Below are 17389 nucleotides of genomic sequence, written 5' to 3'. Positions count from 1 at the left end.
CACTTTCAAAGAACAGACCTCGGAACCTTCTCCGACGCAACACTTTATCTTGGATCTTCACCAAGGATCTACATCCAGAATTTCAACCTCTCCTTTCAGTATTCCTCTGCCCATGATCGCCACATGGATTCAAGATTCCACACTATCTCATCGGTATCCAGCCACATCGTAGTGTATTACTACTTCACAGGCTGTATTGAGGTGTCACCAACCTTAGGATCACCACCTTAGGATGTCTCGTTTCTTGCTAGCCAATGCCTCCAGGTCTGTACTGTGCATCCCTGTTTTAAACTGGAAGCCTCCCCCTCTCTGCTTCTGACTTCATTGAACAGAACTTTCTTTTCCCAGTTTTCTGTTCCTTTAACTTCCTGGACCTCTCTGGTTTCTGGGGCTTCTTGTTCTTTAGCTTCCAGGACTTGCTTTCTGTCCCTCATGCCTATGCTGGCGGTCCGTGGTATGCTTTTTGGCTCTCGGTTGCTAAGTTCTAACTGAAAGCTCAAGTGCTTTTGATTTTCAATGTGGGCCTCTAAAGTTTAGTTTATTAGTGTCACGAGTAGTCTTACATTAATACTGCAATGAAGTCACTGTGAAAATCCCCTAGTCGCCACACTCCAGTGCCTGTTCTGGTACATTGAGGGAGAATTTAGCATGGCTAATGCACCTAACCGGCACATCTTTTGGACTTTGGGAGGAAACCGGAGCAGCTGGAAGAAACCCACGCTGACACGGGGAGAAAGTGCAAACTCCATACAGACAGTGACCCAAGCTGGGAATCGAACCTGGGTCCCTGGTGCTGTGAGGCAACAGTGCTAGCCAATGCCCATTGTGCTCGTTGCTAAGCTTAGTATTTTTACTCCTGTAACTATTTTTACGTCGTAAGATCTTAACTACGATGCAGGCAAAGTTTAAAATGAAATGAAAACCTAGATTTGTAGGCACCTTTGTTTAACATGAAGCTAAATTTAAGTTTTAACTCTTTATTAGCACTTAAATATATAAAATAAATTAAACTTAAAATTATGGCTGCGGTTCTCTGAATTGAGACTAAATGCCCAATTCAGCTAGAAATCTGGAGGGTTTCCCATTGTTGTTAGCAGTGTCTATCCTGACAGAAGCTACGTCAATCTGTTGGTCAGCTCATTAGGATTAACCTCTGTCTACACTGCCCCACGGGCTCCAGGCAACAGGGTGTTAGTGCCAGGAGGGAGCGTTGGCACTGCCAAGGTGCTTGGCCCGAAGGGACGCTGAGTGGGAGTCTGAGGCCGAATGTGGGGGTGGGGGGGATAAACCTCATGCGTGTATGGTGTTAGGGGATGGGAGGATGCCTTTCACTGCTGAGGGGTTAGTTGGTGGTGCTTCTTCGACCCCTGGGATTCAATCCATCAGATCCTTGCTTGTAAGGACGTATAAAAGCTTGCCTGCTGCAGATTCCGCTGAGGAGGCCAGGTGAATAGCAAGAACCATTTGGCTCAGGCTGCAAGACCACTAATTATATTCAGTTCCGTGGTTTTGAATATGCATCGAGTTACTTCCTGCTATGAGCGGGTATCCGATTGAGATTGGCAGCGGGGCCTGAGATGATCTCAGGTTTGTTGCTTGGCACAAAATCCACTTTTCTGCTGATTCTCTTGGCCATCGTGATTCGTGACCAGAGTTAGTGGGCCCAGAGACTCCCCCCATATCTTACTTCTAACACACACAGTACAAATATAGATTACTTAAACTCTCTCTTAACACTATCTTAATCCCATGTACACCTTTAAGTCTTTAATAGTCCGTGAAGTCATATTAAAAAGAGAAGGATAATCAGTGCCTCAAACTTCCAGGAGAAAGCTTCCATGTGATTAGCTGTTTGCCCTGCTTGATGACATCATTATTGCTGGATGAGTGGAGATCACCTTGACTTGGCATATGTTCCAAATGGTGTTGGGAAAAGGAAAATCTACGGTATGACGATCAGTCGAACTTTGTGAGCAACTTTGGTGTCAGTGGGAGTGCTCTCACATTGTTGACGACAGGAAAATCCAGCTGCTTACCACATTTAAATGAAACAGTTTGCATAGTTTGTCTAATTTTTATATCACTGATTAATATAACGAGCCAAAATTTTCAAATATAAAACTCAATGACTTACAGTTTATTAATTCATTTGTTTGCTCTGGATCTTCATCATCATTTTCTGCATATTCTTTGGCAAAATTATATAGCAGACTCGCTTCTTTGGTGTCTTCCAGATAGAAAGAAAAGCAAACCAATAATGCAATTATTTGTGTTGCATCACACTATTTTAGATATATCAGGTTAACAATGTTCTTTTCTGTTCAATTCAAAAAAAGATTATAATTAAATCATATCTCCGTCAGTGAATCATAATCCAGACACCACAGAGAAAAATATGATTTGCTTATTCAATGATCCACTTCAGATCAGCCATGATCTTATTGAATGGCGGAGCAGGCTCGAAGGGCTAGATGGCCTACTCCTGCTCCTATTTCTTATGTTCTTATGATAATACAATATAGAATGTACTAAATACATATCACTGACCTTACAAAAATAGATTGGGTGGCATTGTACCAGCTTGCCCCACCCACTGATGGGCGCAAAATCTCACCCAAAAATGGTTCAGAAACTCTCCCATTTTCATGCTAGCTTGACACTTAAAATCAATCCTGTAAAATTCCATCCATTATATCTATGACATCATTACCCCTTAAATCAACAAACCAAAAAAAATCCAAAGCTCTTAGGGTTAAAAGGAATTGGTTAAAGTCTGTTTAAAATATCATTAATGCATTGTTTTCTATTCTTAGATTTAGGTAGCTCCATGGCAAATATTAAAATTACAGATAGAAAATGTAGTTTATTAATAATGTAGTTAAGATACCCAAGAAAACCAATGCTCCGTCACTGATTTTACTTGGGATGACGGTCAGTGTGATAGTCAGAAAACCGGGGCCTGATTCTCCCATCGTGGCCCACAACTTTTCTGGTGGGTCGGGCCAGGAGATGCGTGTGTCGGCCATTTTTTGGGTTCCGCATGATCTTTTGCGTGCATCTTCCAACCGGAGAAAAATGGCGGCGCCGGGAACGTGCAGAAAACCGGTGTGCCGCTGATTTGCATGACTTGACATACCTTAGCGTGCCATTATCGGGATCAACATGGCAATCTCTGCCCACGTTTGCACCTCCCGCCTCTTTGGCATGATGTCACTTTAGTGCAAATCAGAGTAGATATATAAAAGCCTCAACCTGGCGTGGCAGCCTTGAACTGGTGTCAGGAGGCAAGTGCTGCTAGCAGAGCGTAGGGGATGTTGCAGGCAGGCCCTGGAGATGCCTGGCGGCCTTCCTCCTGCTATCTTCATGTGTTGGTCCATGGACCAGTGATATCTGGGGCTGGGGGGGCTTCTATTTTCTCACAGCTCTCTGGGTGAAGTTCCATGAAGGAGTCCTGTCCTGCTCACCCTTCCCCTCCAGGGCAGCACCATAGCTCAGAGTGGGAGGCCCCATCAAGGGGTCCTGCTGACCCCTCCCCTAAAGGGCAGCACTGAGGCTCAGTATGGGAGGCCCCATCAAGGAGTCCCACTCATCCTTCCCCTCCAGGGTAGCACTGTGGCTCAGGGTGGGAGACCCCATTAAGGAGTCTTGCTGACGCCTCCCCTACAGGACAACGCAGCAGCTCAGTGTGGGAGGCCCCACCAAGGAGTCCTACTGACACCTCCCCTACAAGGCAGCCATCTAGCTCAGTGTGGGAGGTCCTGTCAAAGAGTCCTGCTTACCCCTCCCCTCCAGGGCACTTTGCAGTGGTATTGTCTTGCCGCAGGGTGTGGTCAGGGACTTGACTGAGTACTGGTGGGGGAGGAGTGCACCACGCGCTGACTGAGGCCTAACCAGATGAAGCTGCTGCTGCTCCAGGCCGGGGCGCAGAGATTCAGACATGGACTGCATGGAATCTGCTGTCACTGGGCACACATCTGGTGCTGCTTTGCAGTCTGACCCTGCCTTATGACACAGACCAGCAAAACATGCCTGTAATGGATGTTGCAGTTGCGTACAAAGCAATGGCTCGAGGATATGCACTGCCCATGACTGCACACTGACCTCCACAATGTTGTGCCGACGTTCGGAAATCTCACATAACCCTAATTGGGTCACGCATTGCACCGTGGATTGTGTAGGGTTGCCAGTTCCCACAAGTGGGATTGCCAAGTGAGGGATTGGGGTGGTGCTGGCTCTATGCAACCAATGAGAATAATTTGTCATTTTACGCTCTTTCCAAACCCCACTGTGCAGATGGATCTCAGTTTGCTCGATCAGGAGCTGGCCACGGCGGTGGCAGCAGGGACGGAGGAGGAGAAGGCGGCTCAGGAGGTGGCAGGTGTGGAGAGATCACCGGAGGAACAGACACTACCAGTCCCTCAGGAAGGAGGGCAGTGGGCTGCCGCTGAGGGCCAGGAGGTGGGTGAATAGTCTCCTGAGAGAGTGCACAGAATGCAGAGATTGCTGAGGCCAAGGAGGTACAGGGCCCACAATTCTTCTGAGGCCCTCTGGAGATATGCTGTCGTCAGCTGCGCCTCTCCAAGACTACGGTGCGACGCATTTGTGAAGTGCTCGCACACCAGGCACCTCAGGGGAGGGGCGGCCACCTGCTCCTTGTGGATGTGAAGATGAAGGCTGCACTGAATTTCTATGTCTCTGGATCAATCCAGGCACCCATTGGTGACCTAAATGGGATCTCCCAGGCCTCCATGCATAGATGTGTGCAGCAGATGCCCTGTATACCTAGACAGGGCAGGTTTTGATGTGGACTGTGCAGAGCAGGAAGCCAGGGCTCTCCGCTTCGCTTTCATTACCGGGATTCCCAATGTGCAGGGAGAAGTGGATGGGACATACATTGCCTTGTGGCATCCCCAATGCAGGGCCACAGCAATTTGTGAAAAGGAAGGAGTTCCACTCACTGAATGCCCAAATTGTCTGTGATTACCAGCTCAAAATCATGCAGGTTGATGCACACCACCCAGGGAGCGTCCACGATAGCTTTGTGCTCAGGCAGTCGGACATCCCCAGGTCCTTTGAAGACCAGCCCAGGCTTCTGGGATGTCTACTAGGTGACAAGGGTTATCTGCTAAGGTTATGGCTGATGATGCCTGTGCGGAGGCTCGAGACCGAGGCAGGGACCTGCTACAGCAGCCACCCGGTCTGTTGTAGAGTGGTGTATTGACCGGGGTTCCGGGGGGGAGAATACTCAGGGCTCCTAACCAGCTGCAACATCCGGGCGGAGGAAGGGTGCAATACTCAAGGCTCCCATTCAAGAGAGGGGATGCTTTCAAGCTGGGATTGTGCAAGTTCTCTGCAGGGCAGCACTGAAGACAATATGTTCACGGGATGGAGAGACCTGGAAGTCTTTTCAGAAATCTCCCAGTGATGTGTGCATGCAGGAGTTCCCACTTCATCGTGCCGATTTCAGGCTCTTTGGCGCGAATAGGCCCTGCCTTCTGAGCTTTTAATAATACTCATGATTGTGAACTCTGAAGTGCACAGAGTGGGGAGATTCAAGTCTGAAGTTGCACTGAAAAAACAGTCGTGATCTCGAACAGTTTTCCCACCATTTCAGCACTTTTGGGAGAATCACCCCCCTGGTTTCAAATCCCTCCAGAATTTAGAGTTCAAATGTAAATTAATGGGACAGCTGCATTGTTAGAGCTGCCATCCTTTAGTTAAGATAATAAACTGAGGTTCCCATCATTAAAATGAACGTATGGAGTACGTAGAGCTCTTTGAAATGGTGGGAGATCTCCTGGCCAACATTCAACCAAAACCAACAAGAGCAGATCAACCGGTCCTTCATTTAACTGTTGCTTTTGACATCTACTCACAATCTGGCAGAAACTGGAGTTTAAATGGAATACCTTATTACCGTAACAATAACCATGAATGCAATATTGAAATGTTGCACTGGCCTCTTCTGAGGCCTGATTTCAGAGCAGTAAAATTTTAATTTACTTCCAGACCATTCACTACTTGGATTAGGAGCGTTTTATACTGCCAAGAACTTCAGTTATTTTTAAAGGCATTTAATTTCCCAACAAGTTAACTTAATTCTATAAAATCTAAGTGGACGTATCAAAAAAACTTGAAGGATTACCATATTGTCGTATTTTACTGAGATCAGCAAACTTGTAAATATTACATTTGGTTCACTCATCCAAATCATTTACATTATGAATAGCTAGAAACCAAGCAGTTACCCCTGTGGTACCCCATAGTCACGGTCACCACTCCAAAAAGAGATCAGTTTATTCCTACTGTTTCCTGCCTTACCAATTCCTAATCCATGCCAACATATTACCCCCAAAACAATGTGCCTTTGTACACTAACATCTTATGTGGGGCTTTATCAAAAGTTTTCACAAAACCCAAAGTTTTCACATCCACTGTTTCTTCCTTATCTATTCCAGTAGTTACATCTCAAAAAACTGTAATAGGTTTGTCAAACATGATTTCCCACTCATAAATCCAAGTTGACTTTGTCTAATCCTGTTGATACCTTCTAAGTGTCCTGTTAGCACGTCTATTATGTATGAGATTTACTCATGGATTAATAAGAGACCACAGATAATTGGAGTAAACTAGAACTGTTTATTAACATATCTCGTCTCTAGCACAGTCAGCACAAAAGTGGTTTGGCAAGCTCTAACCAGACTGGAGATTGTGTTCCAGGTCACCTGACCCACTCTTTTAAAGAGGCATGCTCTAACATACATAATATTCCTCCCCTCTTACTTCAAAATCCCCCAAAATAACATGTATTTTTAACACAAATATATAATGATGCAACCAAACATATATACAATCCATATATAAAAAACAATTCACCTATATACAAGAACATGGACATGAAGTGTGAATATGATATTAATATCCACTTATATATCCACATAGATATAATCACTCTGTCTGAAACACGACGGTTCCTGGACCAATGTCTCCTTGCCTCAGGAGTCTTCTCGGGTGTTATTCCCTGAATTTCTGGCTGTTTCCTGCCTTACCAATTCCCAATCCATGCCAACATGTTACCCCCAAAACAATGTGCCTTAACTTTGTACGTTAACGTCTTATGTGGGACTTTATCAAAAGTTTTCAGAAAATCCAAATACACTACATCCATTGGTTTTTCCTTATCTATTCTACTAATTACATCCTCTCTCGCATGGTTACTGTCTCCAGTAGGCTCTGCCAACGTTTCCACTGTGGGGAAAATTACCTCTGCTTCAGGAACAGCAGACTCAGTTAGTTTCTCTGGCTCCACCTGTAACAATTCTGGATCAGAGAGGGCTTCCTTCCTTTGATGTGGGGTGGCTATCAGCTGATCTGTGTGCTTCCTTCCGACCCAGCGACAAACCATTTTGTCTGGCCAGAGGGTGGTATGGAGCCGACCGCACCTTGGTGTCGGATTCGTTGGTGGTTGAGATATTTCTCGAATTCCTTCATCACAAACCGTGACCCGTTGTCATTCGCCACATTTTCGTGACTCCCAAATCAAGCAAACAATTTGTTGAGTCGATCTATAGTTGCCTCTGTGGACACTGATTGCATAATTGCTACCTCTGGCCAGTTTGAGTGGACATCGATCAATACCAATAGTATTTTTCCTTCCACTGTACCTTCAAAGTCTATAAGGACCCTTTGCCAAGAAGCTTCAGGCCAGTTCCATGGGTGGAGGAACGACAACGGTGATGCCTTCTGTACCATAGTGCACGATTCACAAGAACCTGTCCTTTCCTCGATCTGGAGTCTACACTAAGTCACCAAAGATAGTTCCCGACAATCTCCTTCATTTGCACCACCCTTGGGTGCCCGTGTTCCAGCACCCGCACGCTCAACAGTTGTTCTAATTCAGCCTCCACCTTCAACCGAATGGCATGCGGTACCGGATGCGCCTATGAAGTCTCTGACTTCGGTTGAGTTTTAATCTCGACTACTTGCATCTCAACCAGGGTCCCTTTAAACGTGTCTTTACAGTTCTCCAGGACATCCAGTAAACTCAAATCCACCAGCCTATTGAACACACCTCAGTTTAATTTTAATTTCTGCAGCCAGGGGCCTTGAATCAAGGCAGCGTAGTCGTCTTTGACCACGTACAATGATAGCCAGCCAACGATGCCCGTTTCCAACAAATGAATAAAAATACTTACGACATACTCCTATTTATTGACTACAGCTCAGCCTTCAACACCATTATACCAACAAACCCATCTCCAAACTCCATGGCGTGGGGTTAAATCCTCCCTCTGTGACTGGCTCCTAGACTTCCTAGTCCACAGACCGCAATAAGTAAGGATAGGTAACAAGATCTCTTCCACGATTATCCTTAACATCAGTCCCCTGTCCTCAATCCTTATACGCTATAACTGTATGGCCAAATTCCGTTCAACTCCATTTTCAAGTTAGCTGGCACCGCAGTAGAGGGTTGGATCTCAAACAATGGTGAGACAGAGTGTAGGAAAGAGATAGAGAATACGGTGAAATGGTGTGATGACAGTAATCTCTACCTCAATATCAGTAAAATGAAAGAGATAGTCATCGACTTCAGGAAGCGTGGTGGAAGACGTGCCCCTGTCGACATCAACTGTGACGAAGTGGAAATGTTCGAGAGCTTCAAGTTTCTAGGTGTGCAGATCACCAACAACCTGCTTTGCAACTGTTAAGAAAGAGCACCAATGCCTCTATTTTCTTAGGAGGCTAAGGAAATACAGCGTGTCCACTATGACTTTCACCAATTTTTACAGATGCACCGTAAAAGCACCTTTTGTGGATGTATCACAGCTTGTTATGGCTCCTGCTCTGACCAAGACCGCAAGAAACTACAAAGGGTTGTGAACGTAGCCCAGTCCACCACGCAAACCAGCCTCCCATCCACTGATTCAGTTTACACTTTTCGCTGCCTCGGGGAAGCAGCCAGCATAATCAAGGGTGCCGCACTCTCCAGACATACTGCCTTCCACCTTTTTCCGTCTCAGGTCACGCACCAACTTACTCGAGAACAAGTTCTTCCCTGTCGCCATCAGACTTTTGAATGGGCCTACCAAATATTAAGCTGATCTTTATACCCTATCTGTAACTGCAACACTATATACTGCACCCTCTCCTTTCCTTCTCCCCTATGTACTCTATGAACAGTGTGTTTTGTCTGTATAACATGCAAGAAACAATATTTTTCACTTTATCCAAATTCATGAGACAGTAATAAATACCCTCTCAGTGGCACCCTTGCTCCGTATAAGTACGTGAAGTGATTTTGAACAGCTTCAATGGCAGTGTTTTCAATCTGTCTCTGTACTGAGTCCAGAATCAGCGATACCACTGATCCCATGTCCACTTTCATTTTAATTACCTTCCCTTTTATCTTGCAAAGAACCCAGAATCTATTGGCTTCTCCTCGAACAGTTGATATATTAAGCTGGAATTCTGGAGATTTAAGTTCCTCGACTTCCGCTGCAAATCTGGCGGACTCCCTCTCCTTCTCTTGCTTGTTCCCCTCAGGTTTGTCTCACTCCAACTCCCTTTTTCCTCTTTCAGTTCCGCCCTACAATTTTGGGCAATATGCCCCACCCGCTTATACCTGCGGCATTGGGTTTCACGAGTCCAGCACAATGACCCTATGCGGCCAGACTTGCCACAGTGGCGGCATTCTGCAGTTGACAGCAGCTTCTGCTGCGCTTCAGCTACTGTGTGTGCCTGGGCACTGACACCCAACTGTGTTCACATGGACTCCATAGCAGCTATTTCAAAAGGCATTTTAAAATCTAAGATCTTCTTAATCAAAAATTTCCATCGGATTGCTTTGTTGTGGATCCCACAAACAAACAAATGGTCCCAGGTTTCTGGCAGGAACCCACCAAATTCACATTGCTCTGTTTGTCTTTTTAACATGGCCACAAATTGAGCAATGGATTCTTCTTCCAATTTTTAAAATAAAATCAGAAATGTTCTGCTTTCATAAGTGGCTTTGGGCATCATGTTTCCTTAATATCTGGCACAACTCTGCTCGGGCTTTTCAAGTTTTGTGAGACTTCTTAATGTAACGAATATCTTATTGCCTATGGTGCTCAGGAAGACTGCGGCCACAAGTATGTCCTCTACATTACTGGCTTTAAAACGTGAATGAAAACACTCCGTGTTTAGCGTCCAGCTCTCCACGTCTTCACTGAATGGTCCCATTGTCCTGAACTGGCTCAGCATTTTCAGTTCCCGCTGGTGGGAGTTCTTTTCCACTTTTGCATTCTGTAGCTGCTTTTCACGTGCTTTTGCCATTCTTTGCACGCATTGCGCTGCTACTCCCCCACTGAATGTGCTCTCCTGCTCTTCCTATTGAATGCAGCCCTAGTCCCCTTGTGACCGCTTGTCCCACGATGGTCTTGGTGCTCCCCGGTGGAAAATTTCCTCTCCTATTGCTGGTCTCCGAATGTAGCTTGAGTTCCCTTGTGACCACTGCCTTCAGCCCATTTCCCAGTATCTCTTTAGTAGTATCGAAAGTGGTTTGCGTTCCCTCGCAATCGCTTCCCTTGATGCCTAGGCCTGTTCCCTCATGTCCACCTTGGTACCTTGGCGATTCATGCCATTTTCACAATGTAAGATAACGTCAATCTTTCTCCCTTTTTCCGAAGAATCAGCAGTGACACACAGTCTGTGGGCCATGTCTCAACCTTGTCGCCAGCCAGTTATTATGTGAGGTCTACTCATGGACCAATAGATCACAAGGCAAGTGGAATAAAATAACTGAACTGCTTATTAACACATCATATCTCTAGCACAGTCAGCACAAGACTGGCTTGGCAAGCTCCACCCAGAGAGGAACTTGTGTCCCGGGTCACCTAACTCGTTCTCTTAAAGGGGTATGCCCAACATATATACTAACATCCTTTCAAATAGACTCTAGCATTTCCCTACTACTGATGTTAGGCTAACCAGTCTGTAATTCCCTGTTTTCTTCCTCCTTTTTGAAATAGTGGGATTACATTTGCCATTCTCCAATCTGCTGCCATTGTTCCAGAATCTATAGAAGTTTGGAAGATGACGAACAATGTCTATCATTTCCATAGCCACCTCCTTTACTACTTGGGATGTAGCTATCGGACCTGGGGATTTATTAGCTTTCAGTCCCATTACTTTCTCCAGTACAATTTTTTTATTAATACTGATTTCCTTCAATTCCTGCTTCTCAACAAACCCTTGGTTCTCCAGAATTTCTGGGAAGATATTTGTGTCTTCTTCTGTGAAAACAATATAAATTAAGTGTAAACGGCTCTGTCATTTCCTTGCTCATCATTCTAAAGTCTTCCCTTTCAAACTATAAGGGACCTACATTTGTCTTGACTAATACTTCCCTTTTTACATACTTTTTATAGAAGCTTTTACAGTTCGTTTTTATGTTCTTTGCGAGATTACTCTCAAACTCTATTTTTCCCTTTTTAATCAAGGTCTTGGACCTCCTTTCCTGAATTGTAAATTGCTCTCAATCTGTGTACTTCCTACTTTTTCTAACAACTTTACATGACTCCTCTTTGGATCTAATACTATCCTTACTTTATATTGTTAGCCATGGGTGGAGTCACTGTTCCTTTTTTTTACATCAGGGAAGAATGTATGGCTGTTGCAATGCATGCATTGATTTCTTCAATATTGGCTTTTGCCTACCCACCTTCATGGCTTTTAATGAAGCACCCAGTCTATCATAGACAACTCCATGAAAACCTTCATGGTTTTTTGTTTAGATTCAGGACCCGTTTTCCATCTGAATGAAGAATTCTGTTATGTTATGGTCACATTTCTCCAGAGGATCCTGCACAACAATTAATCCTTCTTTTTTGCACAAAACATATTCAGAATAGCCTGCTCTCCAGTTGATTCCTCAACATACTGATCTAAAAAAAATCTCCTACTCCCTCCAGGAATTAATCAGTCACAGTATTACTGCTAATTTGGTCTGCCCTGTCTGTATGTAGGTTATAGTCACCCATGATTACTATAGTACCCTTGTTACAAACATCTCTAATTTCATGTTTAATCCTGCCCCCTATCTCATCACTACTGCTTGGAAGCCCATAGACAACTACCACCAATATCTTTCACCCCTTGTTGTTTCTTAGCTCCATGCAGACAGATTCTACATCCTGATTTTCTGAGCCAATATTGTCTCTCACTGAAAAAAAAACTAATATGACAATGCAAAACTTTCTACGCTACATGCGAACGTATGAATTAGAATCAGAAATAGGCAATTCGGCCTCTCGCATCTGTGTCAACGTTTGATAACACTACGGCCGATCGGATCACGGTCTCATATTCACTTTCACGTGTATCCCCTTTTGACACCCTTGTCAATCAAGAACCTATCTAAATCAACCTTAAAAATATTCAAAGATCCTACCTCCGTTGCTCGCATGCCAAAAGAATTCTACAGGTCAATGACCCCCACTGGGCAAAAAAATTCTCATCACTATTTTAAACAGGAGTTCCCTTATTTTTAGTGTCCGAGTTCTAATCTCTCCTACAAGGAGAAACATCCTCTCAGCATCCACGTTGTCAATGTCCTTTAGGATTTTATATGTTTCAGTAAGATCGCCTCTCGTTTTCCTTTGCAAGTTCTCAAATATTGAAGAAACCCATGTCCAAATTATAGAGTCATAGAATCTCAACAGTGCAGGAGGCCATTCAGCCCATCGAGTTTACACTGATTCTCTGACAGAGTATCTTACCCTGGCCTTCCATCCTATCCCATTACCCTGCGCATTTGCCATGGTTAATCCATTTAACCTATACAACTTGGGACATTAAGGGGCAATTTAGCATGGCCAATCCACCTACCTGTCCACATCTTTGGCCTGTAGGAGGAAACCGAAGCACCCGCAAGGAACACATGCAGACACAGACAGCATGTGAAAACTCCATAAAGACAAACACCCAAGGCCAGAATTGAATCCGGTTTCCTGGCACTGTGAGGCAGCAGTGCGAACCACTGTGCCACCTCAAATGTAGCAAGATCTGGATAATATCCAGGCTTGGGCTAATAAGTGGCAAGTAACTTTCGCACATGTAAGTGCAAGGCAATCACCATCTCCGACAAGAGAGAATCTAACCATCACTCCTTGACATTCAAAGACATTACCTTCGATGAATCTCCCACTACCTACATTCTGGGGGTTACCATTGACCATAAACTGAACTGACCTAGCCATATAAATATTGTGGCTACAAGAACAAGTCAGAGGCTAGGAATCCTGTGGAGTGTGATTCATCTCCTCACTCCACAAAGCCTGTCCATCCGCAAGGCACATGTCAGGAGCGTGCTGGGATATTCTTCCCTTACCTGTTCGACAGAAGCTCCAACAATACTTCAAGGAGGTTAACGCTACCTTGGACAAAGCAGCCTGCTTGATTTGCACCCAATCCACCACCTTTAACATTCACTCCCTCCGCCACTGACACACAGTGGTAGCAGTATGTACCGTCTACAAGATGTACTGCAGAAACTCACCAAGGCTCCTTAGACAACACCTTCCAAAACTATGACTTCTTTCATTTAGAAAGACAAGGGGAGCATATGTATGGTTTCACCCTGCATGCAAACTGCCCTCCAAGTCACTTATCATCCTGACTTGAAGCCATTGCTTCACTGTTGCTGGGTCGAAATCCTGGAACTCCCTCTTTAACAGCACTATGAGTGTATCTACACAACACGAACTGCAGTGATTCATGAAGATAGTTCACCATCACCTTCTGGGGGTAATTAGGGGTGGGCAATAAATGCTGGCCTAGCCAGCGAAGCCACATCCCATAAATGATTGAAAAAAAATCTCATAAGGATACAGGCCTAGCCTATCCAGCCTTTCCTCATTAGACAACCCTTGTTCCCAGGGCTCAGTCAAATAAACCTTCTCTGAACTGCATCTAATGAAATTAAGTGCTTCTAAAGGGAACCAAACTTGTACACAATATTTCAAATGTGCTCCTATACAATTATTACAAACTTCCCGACATTTATATTCCATTCCCCTTGCAATAAATAAATTGATATCTCTTAAAGTGTAAAAAATCAATCTGAATGTTAATTAATCTTCAATTTTGACATGATAAAATAATTAAAAATGTAATAAAACTGAAATATCTTACCAGGGTTGGTTGTAATTATCGTTTTAGCAATCACTGTGGCAGCCATGCTGTTGCGAAAATTGTCGTAATTTACTCGAACATCAGCTATGAACAGTACTGTAACAGTTATAAAAGCCAAATCTATAAAATGTATTAAGGCTTGCTGCAGAATTATTAACTTCAGAATAAGAAAAATATAACTCACATAAATTTACATATTCAATACCTGTTTCCCTGGGTATCCATGTCTGTGCAAGTTGTATAGATTCATTATCCCAGCTACAGAAATTATACATATAATTAGTTAGCTAGTAAAACGGTTACTTTCCCCAAACACACAAAAATTTTGTTATTTTCTCATTGCTAATAGAGAATTAATCACTATTATGCAAGGATATGGTTATCTACTCTGATAATAATGTCCCAATTTATTTCAGTAACTACCGTGTAAATGGTTTATCTCTTCAATTTGTAAAGCAGGGAAATATCAAAAGCACTATATGTTATGTCACAATCTGCTGTTTTATGTGAATCAATAAATGTTGCATAGCATTACTCTTTAATATTGGGTATTGATTTTATTTTGAAAGTTCTAAAAGCATTTCTATACGGAAACAAAGCAAACAATTTCAATGTTCTAAATTTAAATGGATGAAAAAACTAACAGAGACTGGTTACAATTGCAAATGCTATACATCTGAGGTTAAAGAGAAATGCCAGTAATCAACTGGGCTCAAATTCTCTAAGATCACACTGAAGTTGTGCAGCACTTTGGCCAGGTGGTGCCTTGATATCATACAGTAGTTTTGCTTGCTGTGACATAAAGGCATCATCTAGAGCCTAGAAGAAAAGTTCAGAGAGGGACAAACAGGTTGATCACTGGTATCAAAGGAAGTAATTATATTAACTTGAAAGGCTCAGGCTTCTAAGCCTTAAAAAGATGTTACAAATGGGAATTTACATAAGAATATAGAGTTAATAGGATAGAAAAAACAAGCTGCAAGCAATACTTCCAGCAATGGTAAAGCAGTATGACAAAGGTTTGCCAGAAAGACAAGTTTAGGGCACCAGACTCAGTTGGATGCATTACCGCAGAGATAAAAAGGCTAGTATTCTAAAATAAATGATAATAAATAATCTGAACAGCCCATCAAAATCTATCTCAGCCACTTCCAAAATTAGTTAACTACATTTGTTGAAAGTTAAAAAAAATACTAACCAGTTCATTAGGAATGACGGTACAGTTTCATCAAACAGTCTTACTTCACATCGCTGTCCTTTTCTTCTGTCTGCTGTGGTAAAATGCTTGTGTTCCCCTACCTTAAGGCAATGTTATTTTTCTAATCTTTAAACAAATACAGTCATGAAATAATTATATTTTCAACATAAACATCAAGGGTTTAACGTCACAGTGGATTTCTTTGAAGATTTCAATCTTAAATTGAATTCTACTTCAGTTGGAATAATGAAGAAAAATAAACCATAAGAGGTCATCATTTAAAGCTGAGGGGGAGAGGTATAATTTGGAGGTGAGAAGAAGGTTCTTTACGCAGAGAGTTGTGGGGGTCTGGAACGCGCTACCGAGTAGGGTGGTGGAGGCAGGAACGTTGGACTCGTTTAAGATGCAGTTAGATAGGCACATGAGTGAAACGAGAATGGAGGGATATGGTAGGGGCTATTAAATAGGGTTAAACCTCGGGAGACACCGGAAAGGCAGGCTGTAAGATTAATATTTTTGTCTTTATTCCACAGGTGGAGGTCCACCTCGTGTCAAACGAGGGGCATGCACACGGCAGGTCGTGCGTGGGCTGCTCTTGGAAGTTCCAGGAGTGGCCTAGTACTTCATGTCGGTGTGTGTGCTTGATCCTGGACCGGTAGACGGGCGCCGCAACAGCTCAGTGACTAGCACTGCTGGCTGTGCAGACACATGGATTTGGGCCTGTGTCTGTGGGAGTTTGCGCATTCTCCCTGTGGTTGCGTGGGTTTCCTCCGGGCGCTCCGGTTTCCTCCCACACCCCAAAGATGTGCTCTTAGGCTAATCGGTTTTTACCAAATTGACACTATTTCTTCCCTGAATCTGACCTGAGTAGGGTTCCATTCGTAGACATGCAGGGTAGAATAGGTGTAGGGTGATGCGGCGGCGCGGGCTCGTTGGGCCGAAGGGCCTGTTTCCCGTGCTGGGTTGTTCTTTGTTCTTTTAATACCACGGCAGTTATTTCTGAAGTCAAGTTTGCTCAAGCCTAGCTACCTATGGGTAGTCGTTTTGAATGATCTTAAGTGCGTACTGGATAGAACTAGGGAGTATTGAGGTAACAAAGATATGGTGAAAGTTTCACAAAAAATGAGCAAAAGCAACAACGGAGTTGGACAGTACAGTACATATATAGTCAGAAAGTTACCTTTGAATCCAATGTAACACTAAGATCAGAACAGACTGGTTCAACCTCAGGCAATTGCCAGGGAGAGGGATGTAGTCAGGAGCAAAGAGACAGAGTTTCTTGATCGGGACCAATGACAATGCTTTCCTCTTCACCAATACTTAATTGGAGTAAAATTTTGCAACTCCACTATTCAATGTTAGACATGTAGTCTGATCATTAGAAACAGTGAGGCTGAGGAGATGGGATTTTAAGCATGCACTCCATCTGCAGGAATGACGATATGTGCTCAAAATCCAGACAGCGTGATTTGTGCCAGCGAGTTTCCATTTCCAATCTTACCAGCCCCATGCCAGTAGAGTGGCATGAAACACGTCACGGGATTACAGAAAGCTCATTTTAATATAGTTGCATGTCATTAATTAATGAGTGCTCTCTCTGTGATTTTTCCCCTCACCAAATATTCAGCAGACACTGACAAGATATCACGTCGGCACTATTTACAACAGGTCTACATATTCACCTGGCGCCTTCACCTCTGAGGAAGGTTTTGAAAGTGAGCGCTCAGGTTACCTGCATTGTCCGTGCTGTGCACCAGAGAGGATTCGGAAGACGCACATATGTTCAACCCGGGGTCAGGGGTCCCAAAATTGCCATTTCGGGAAGAGGGGTCAGGAGGGATCACTTGCAGGCCTTACTTTTCCTGCATGTCAGGATGCCCCTTGCTTTAAAGGGGAATGAAGGTTGGTATGCAGGCAATGCTTTCCATGTTCTCTGTCCTGGGTTCCTGTCCATGTCACAGACACCAAGATTGGTGGAACGGCAAATTGTGCGGAGGGTGTGGAGAGTCTACAGAAGGA

The 17389-nt window shown here is 43.9% G+C and overlaps 1 protein-coding gene across 1 annotated transcript in view; it reads right to left on the bottom strand.

Annotated features, from left to right (window-relative positions):
• The window catches only part of meiob (meiosis specific with OB-fold), a 61525-nt gene that overhangs the window by 15117 nt on the left and 29019 nt on the right, over positions 1–17389 (bottom strand). Inside the window, exons 7-10 of the mRNA XM_080206076.1 lie at positions 15371–15471; positions 14378–14430; positions 14173–14268; positions 2135–2227 (exon numbers count right to left, since the gene is read on the bottom strand). Of these exons, the coding sequence (XP_080062202.1) occupies positions 2135–2227; positions 14173–14268; positions 14378–14430; positions 15371–15471 (343 nt within the window). The remainder of the gene's footprint in view (positions 1–2134; positions 2228–14172; positions 14269–14377; positions 14431–15370; positions 15472–17389) is intronic.

Source organism: Carcharhinus amblyrhynchos, chromosome 18, assembly GCF_965287045.1.
Source record: "Carcharhinus amblyrhynchos chromosome 18, sCarAmb.v2.hapA, whole genome shotgun sequence".
Classification (NCBI taxonomy): domain Eukaryota; kingdom Metazoa; phylum Chordata; class Chondrichthyes; order Carcharhiniformes; family Carcharhinidae; genus Carcharhinus; species Carcharhinus amblyrhynchos.
The sequence above is the reverse complement of the archived record's forward strand: the minus strand, read 5'-3'. Positions and strand labels throughout refer to the sequence as shown.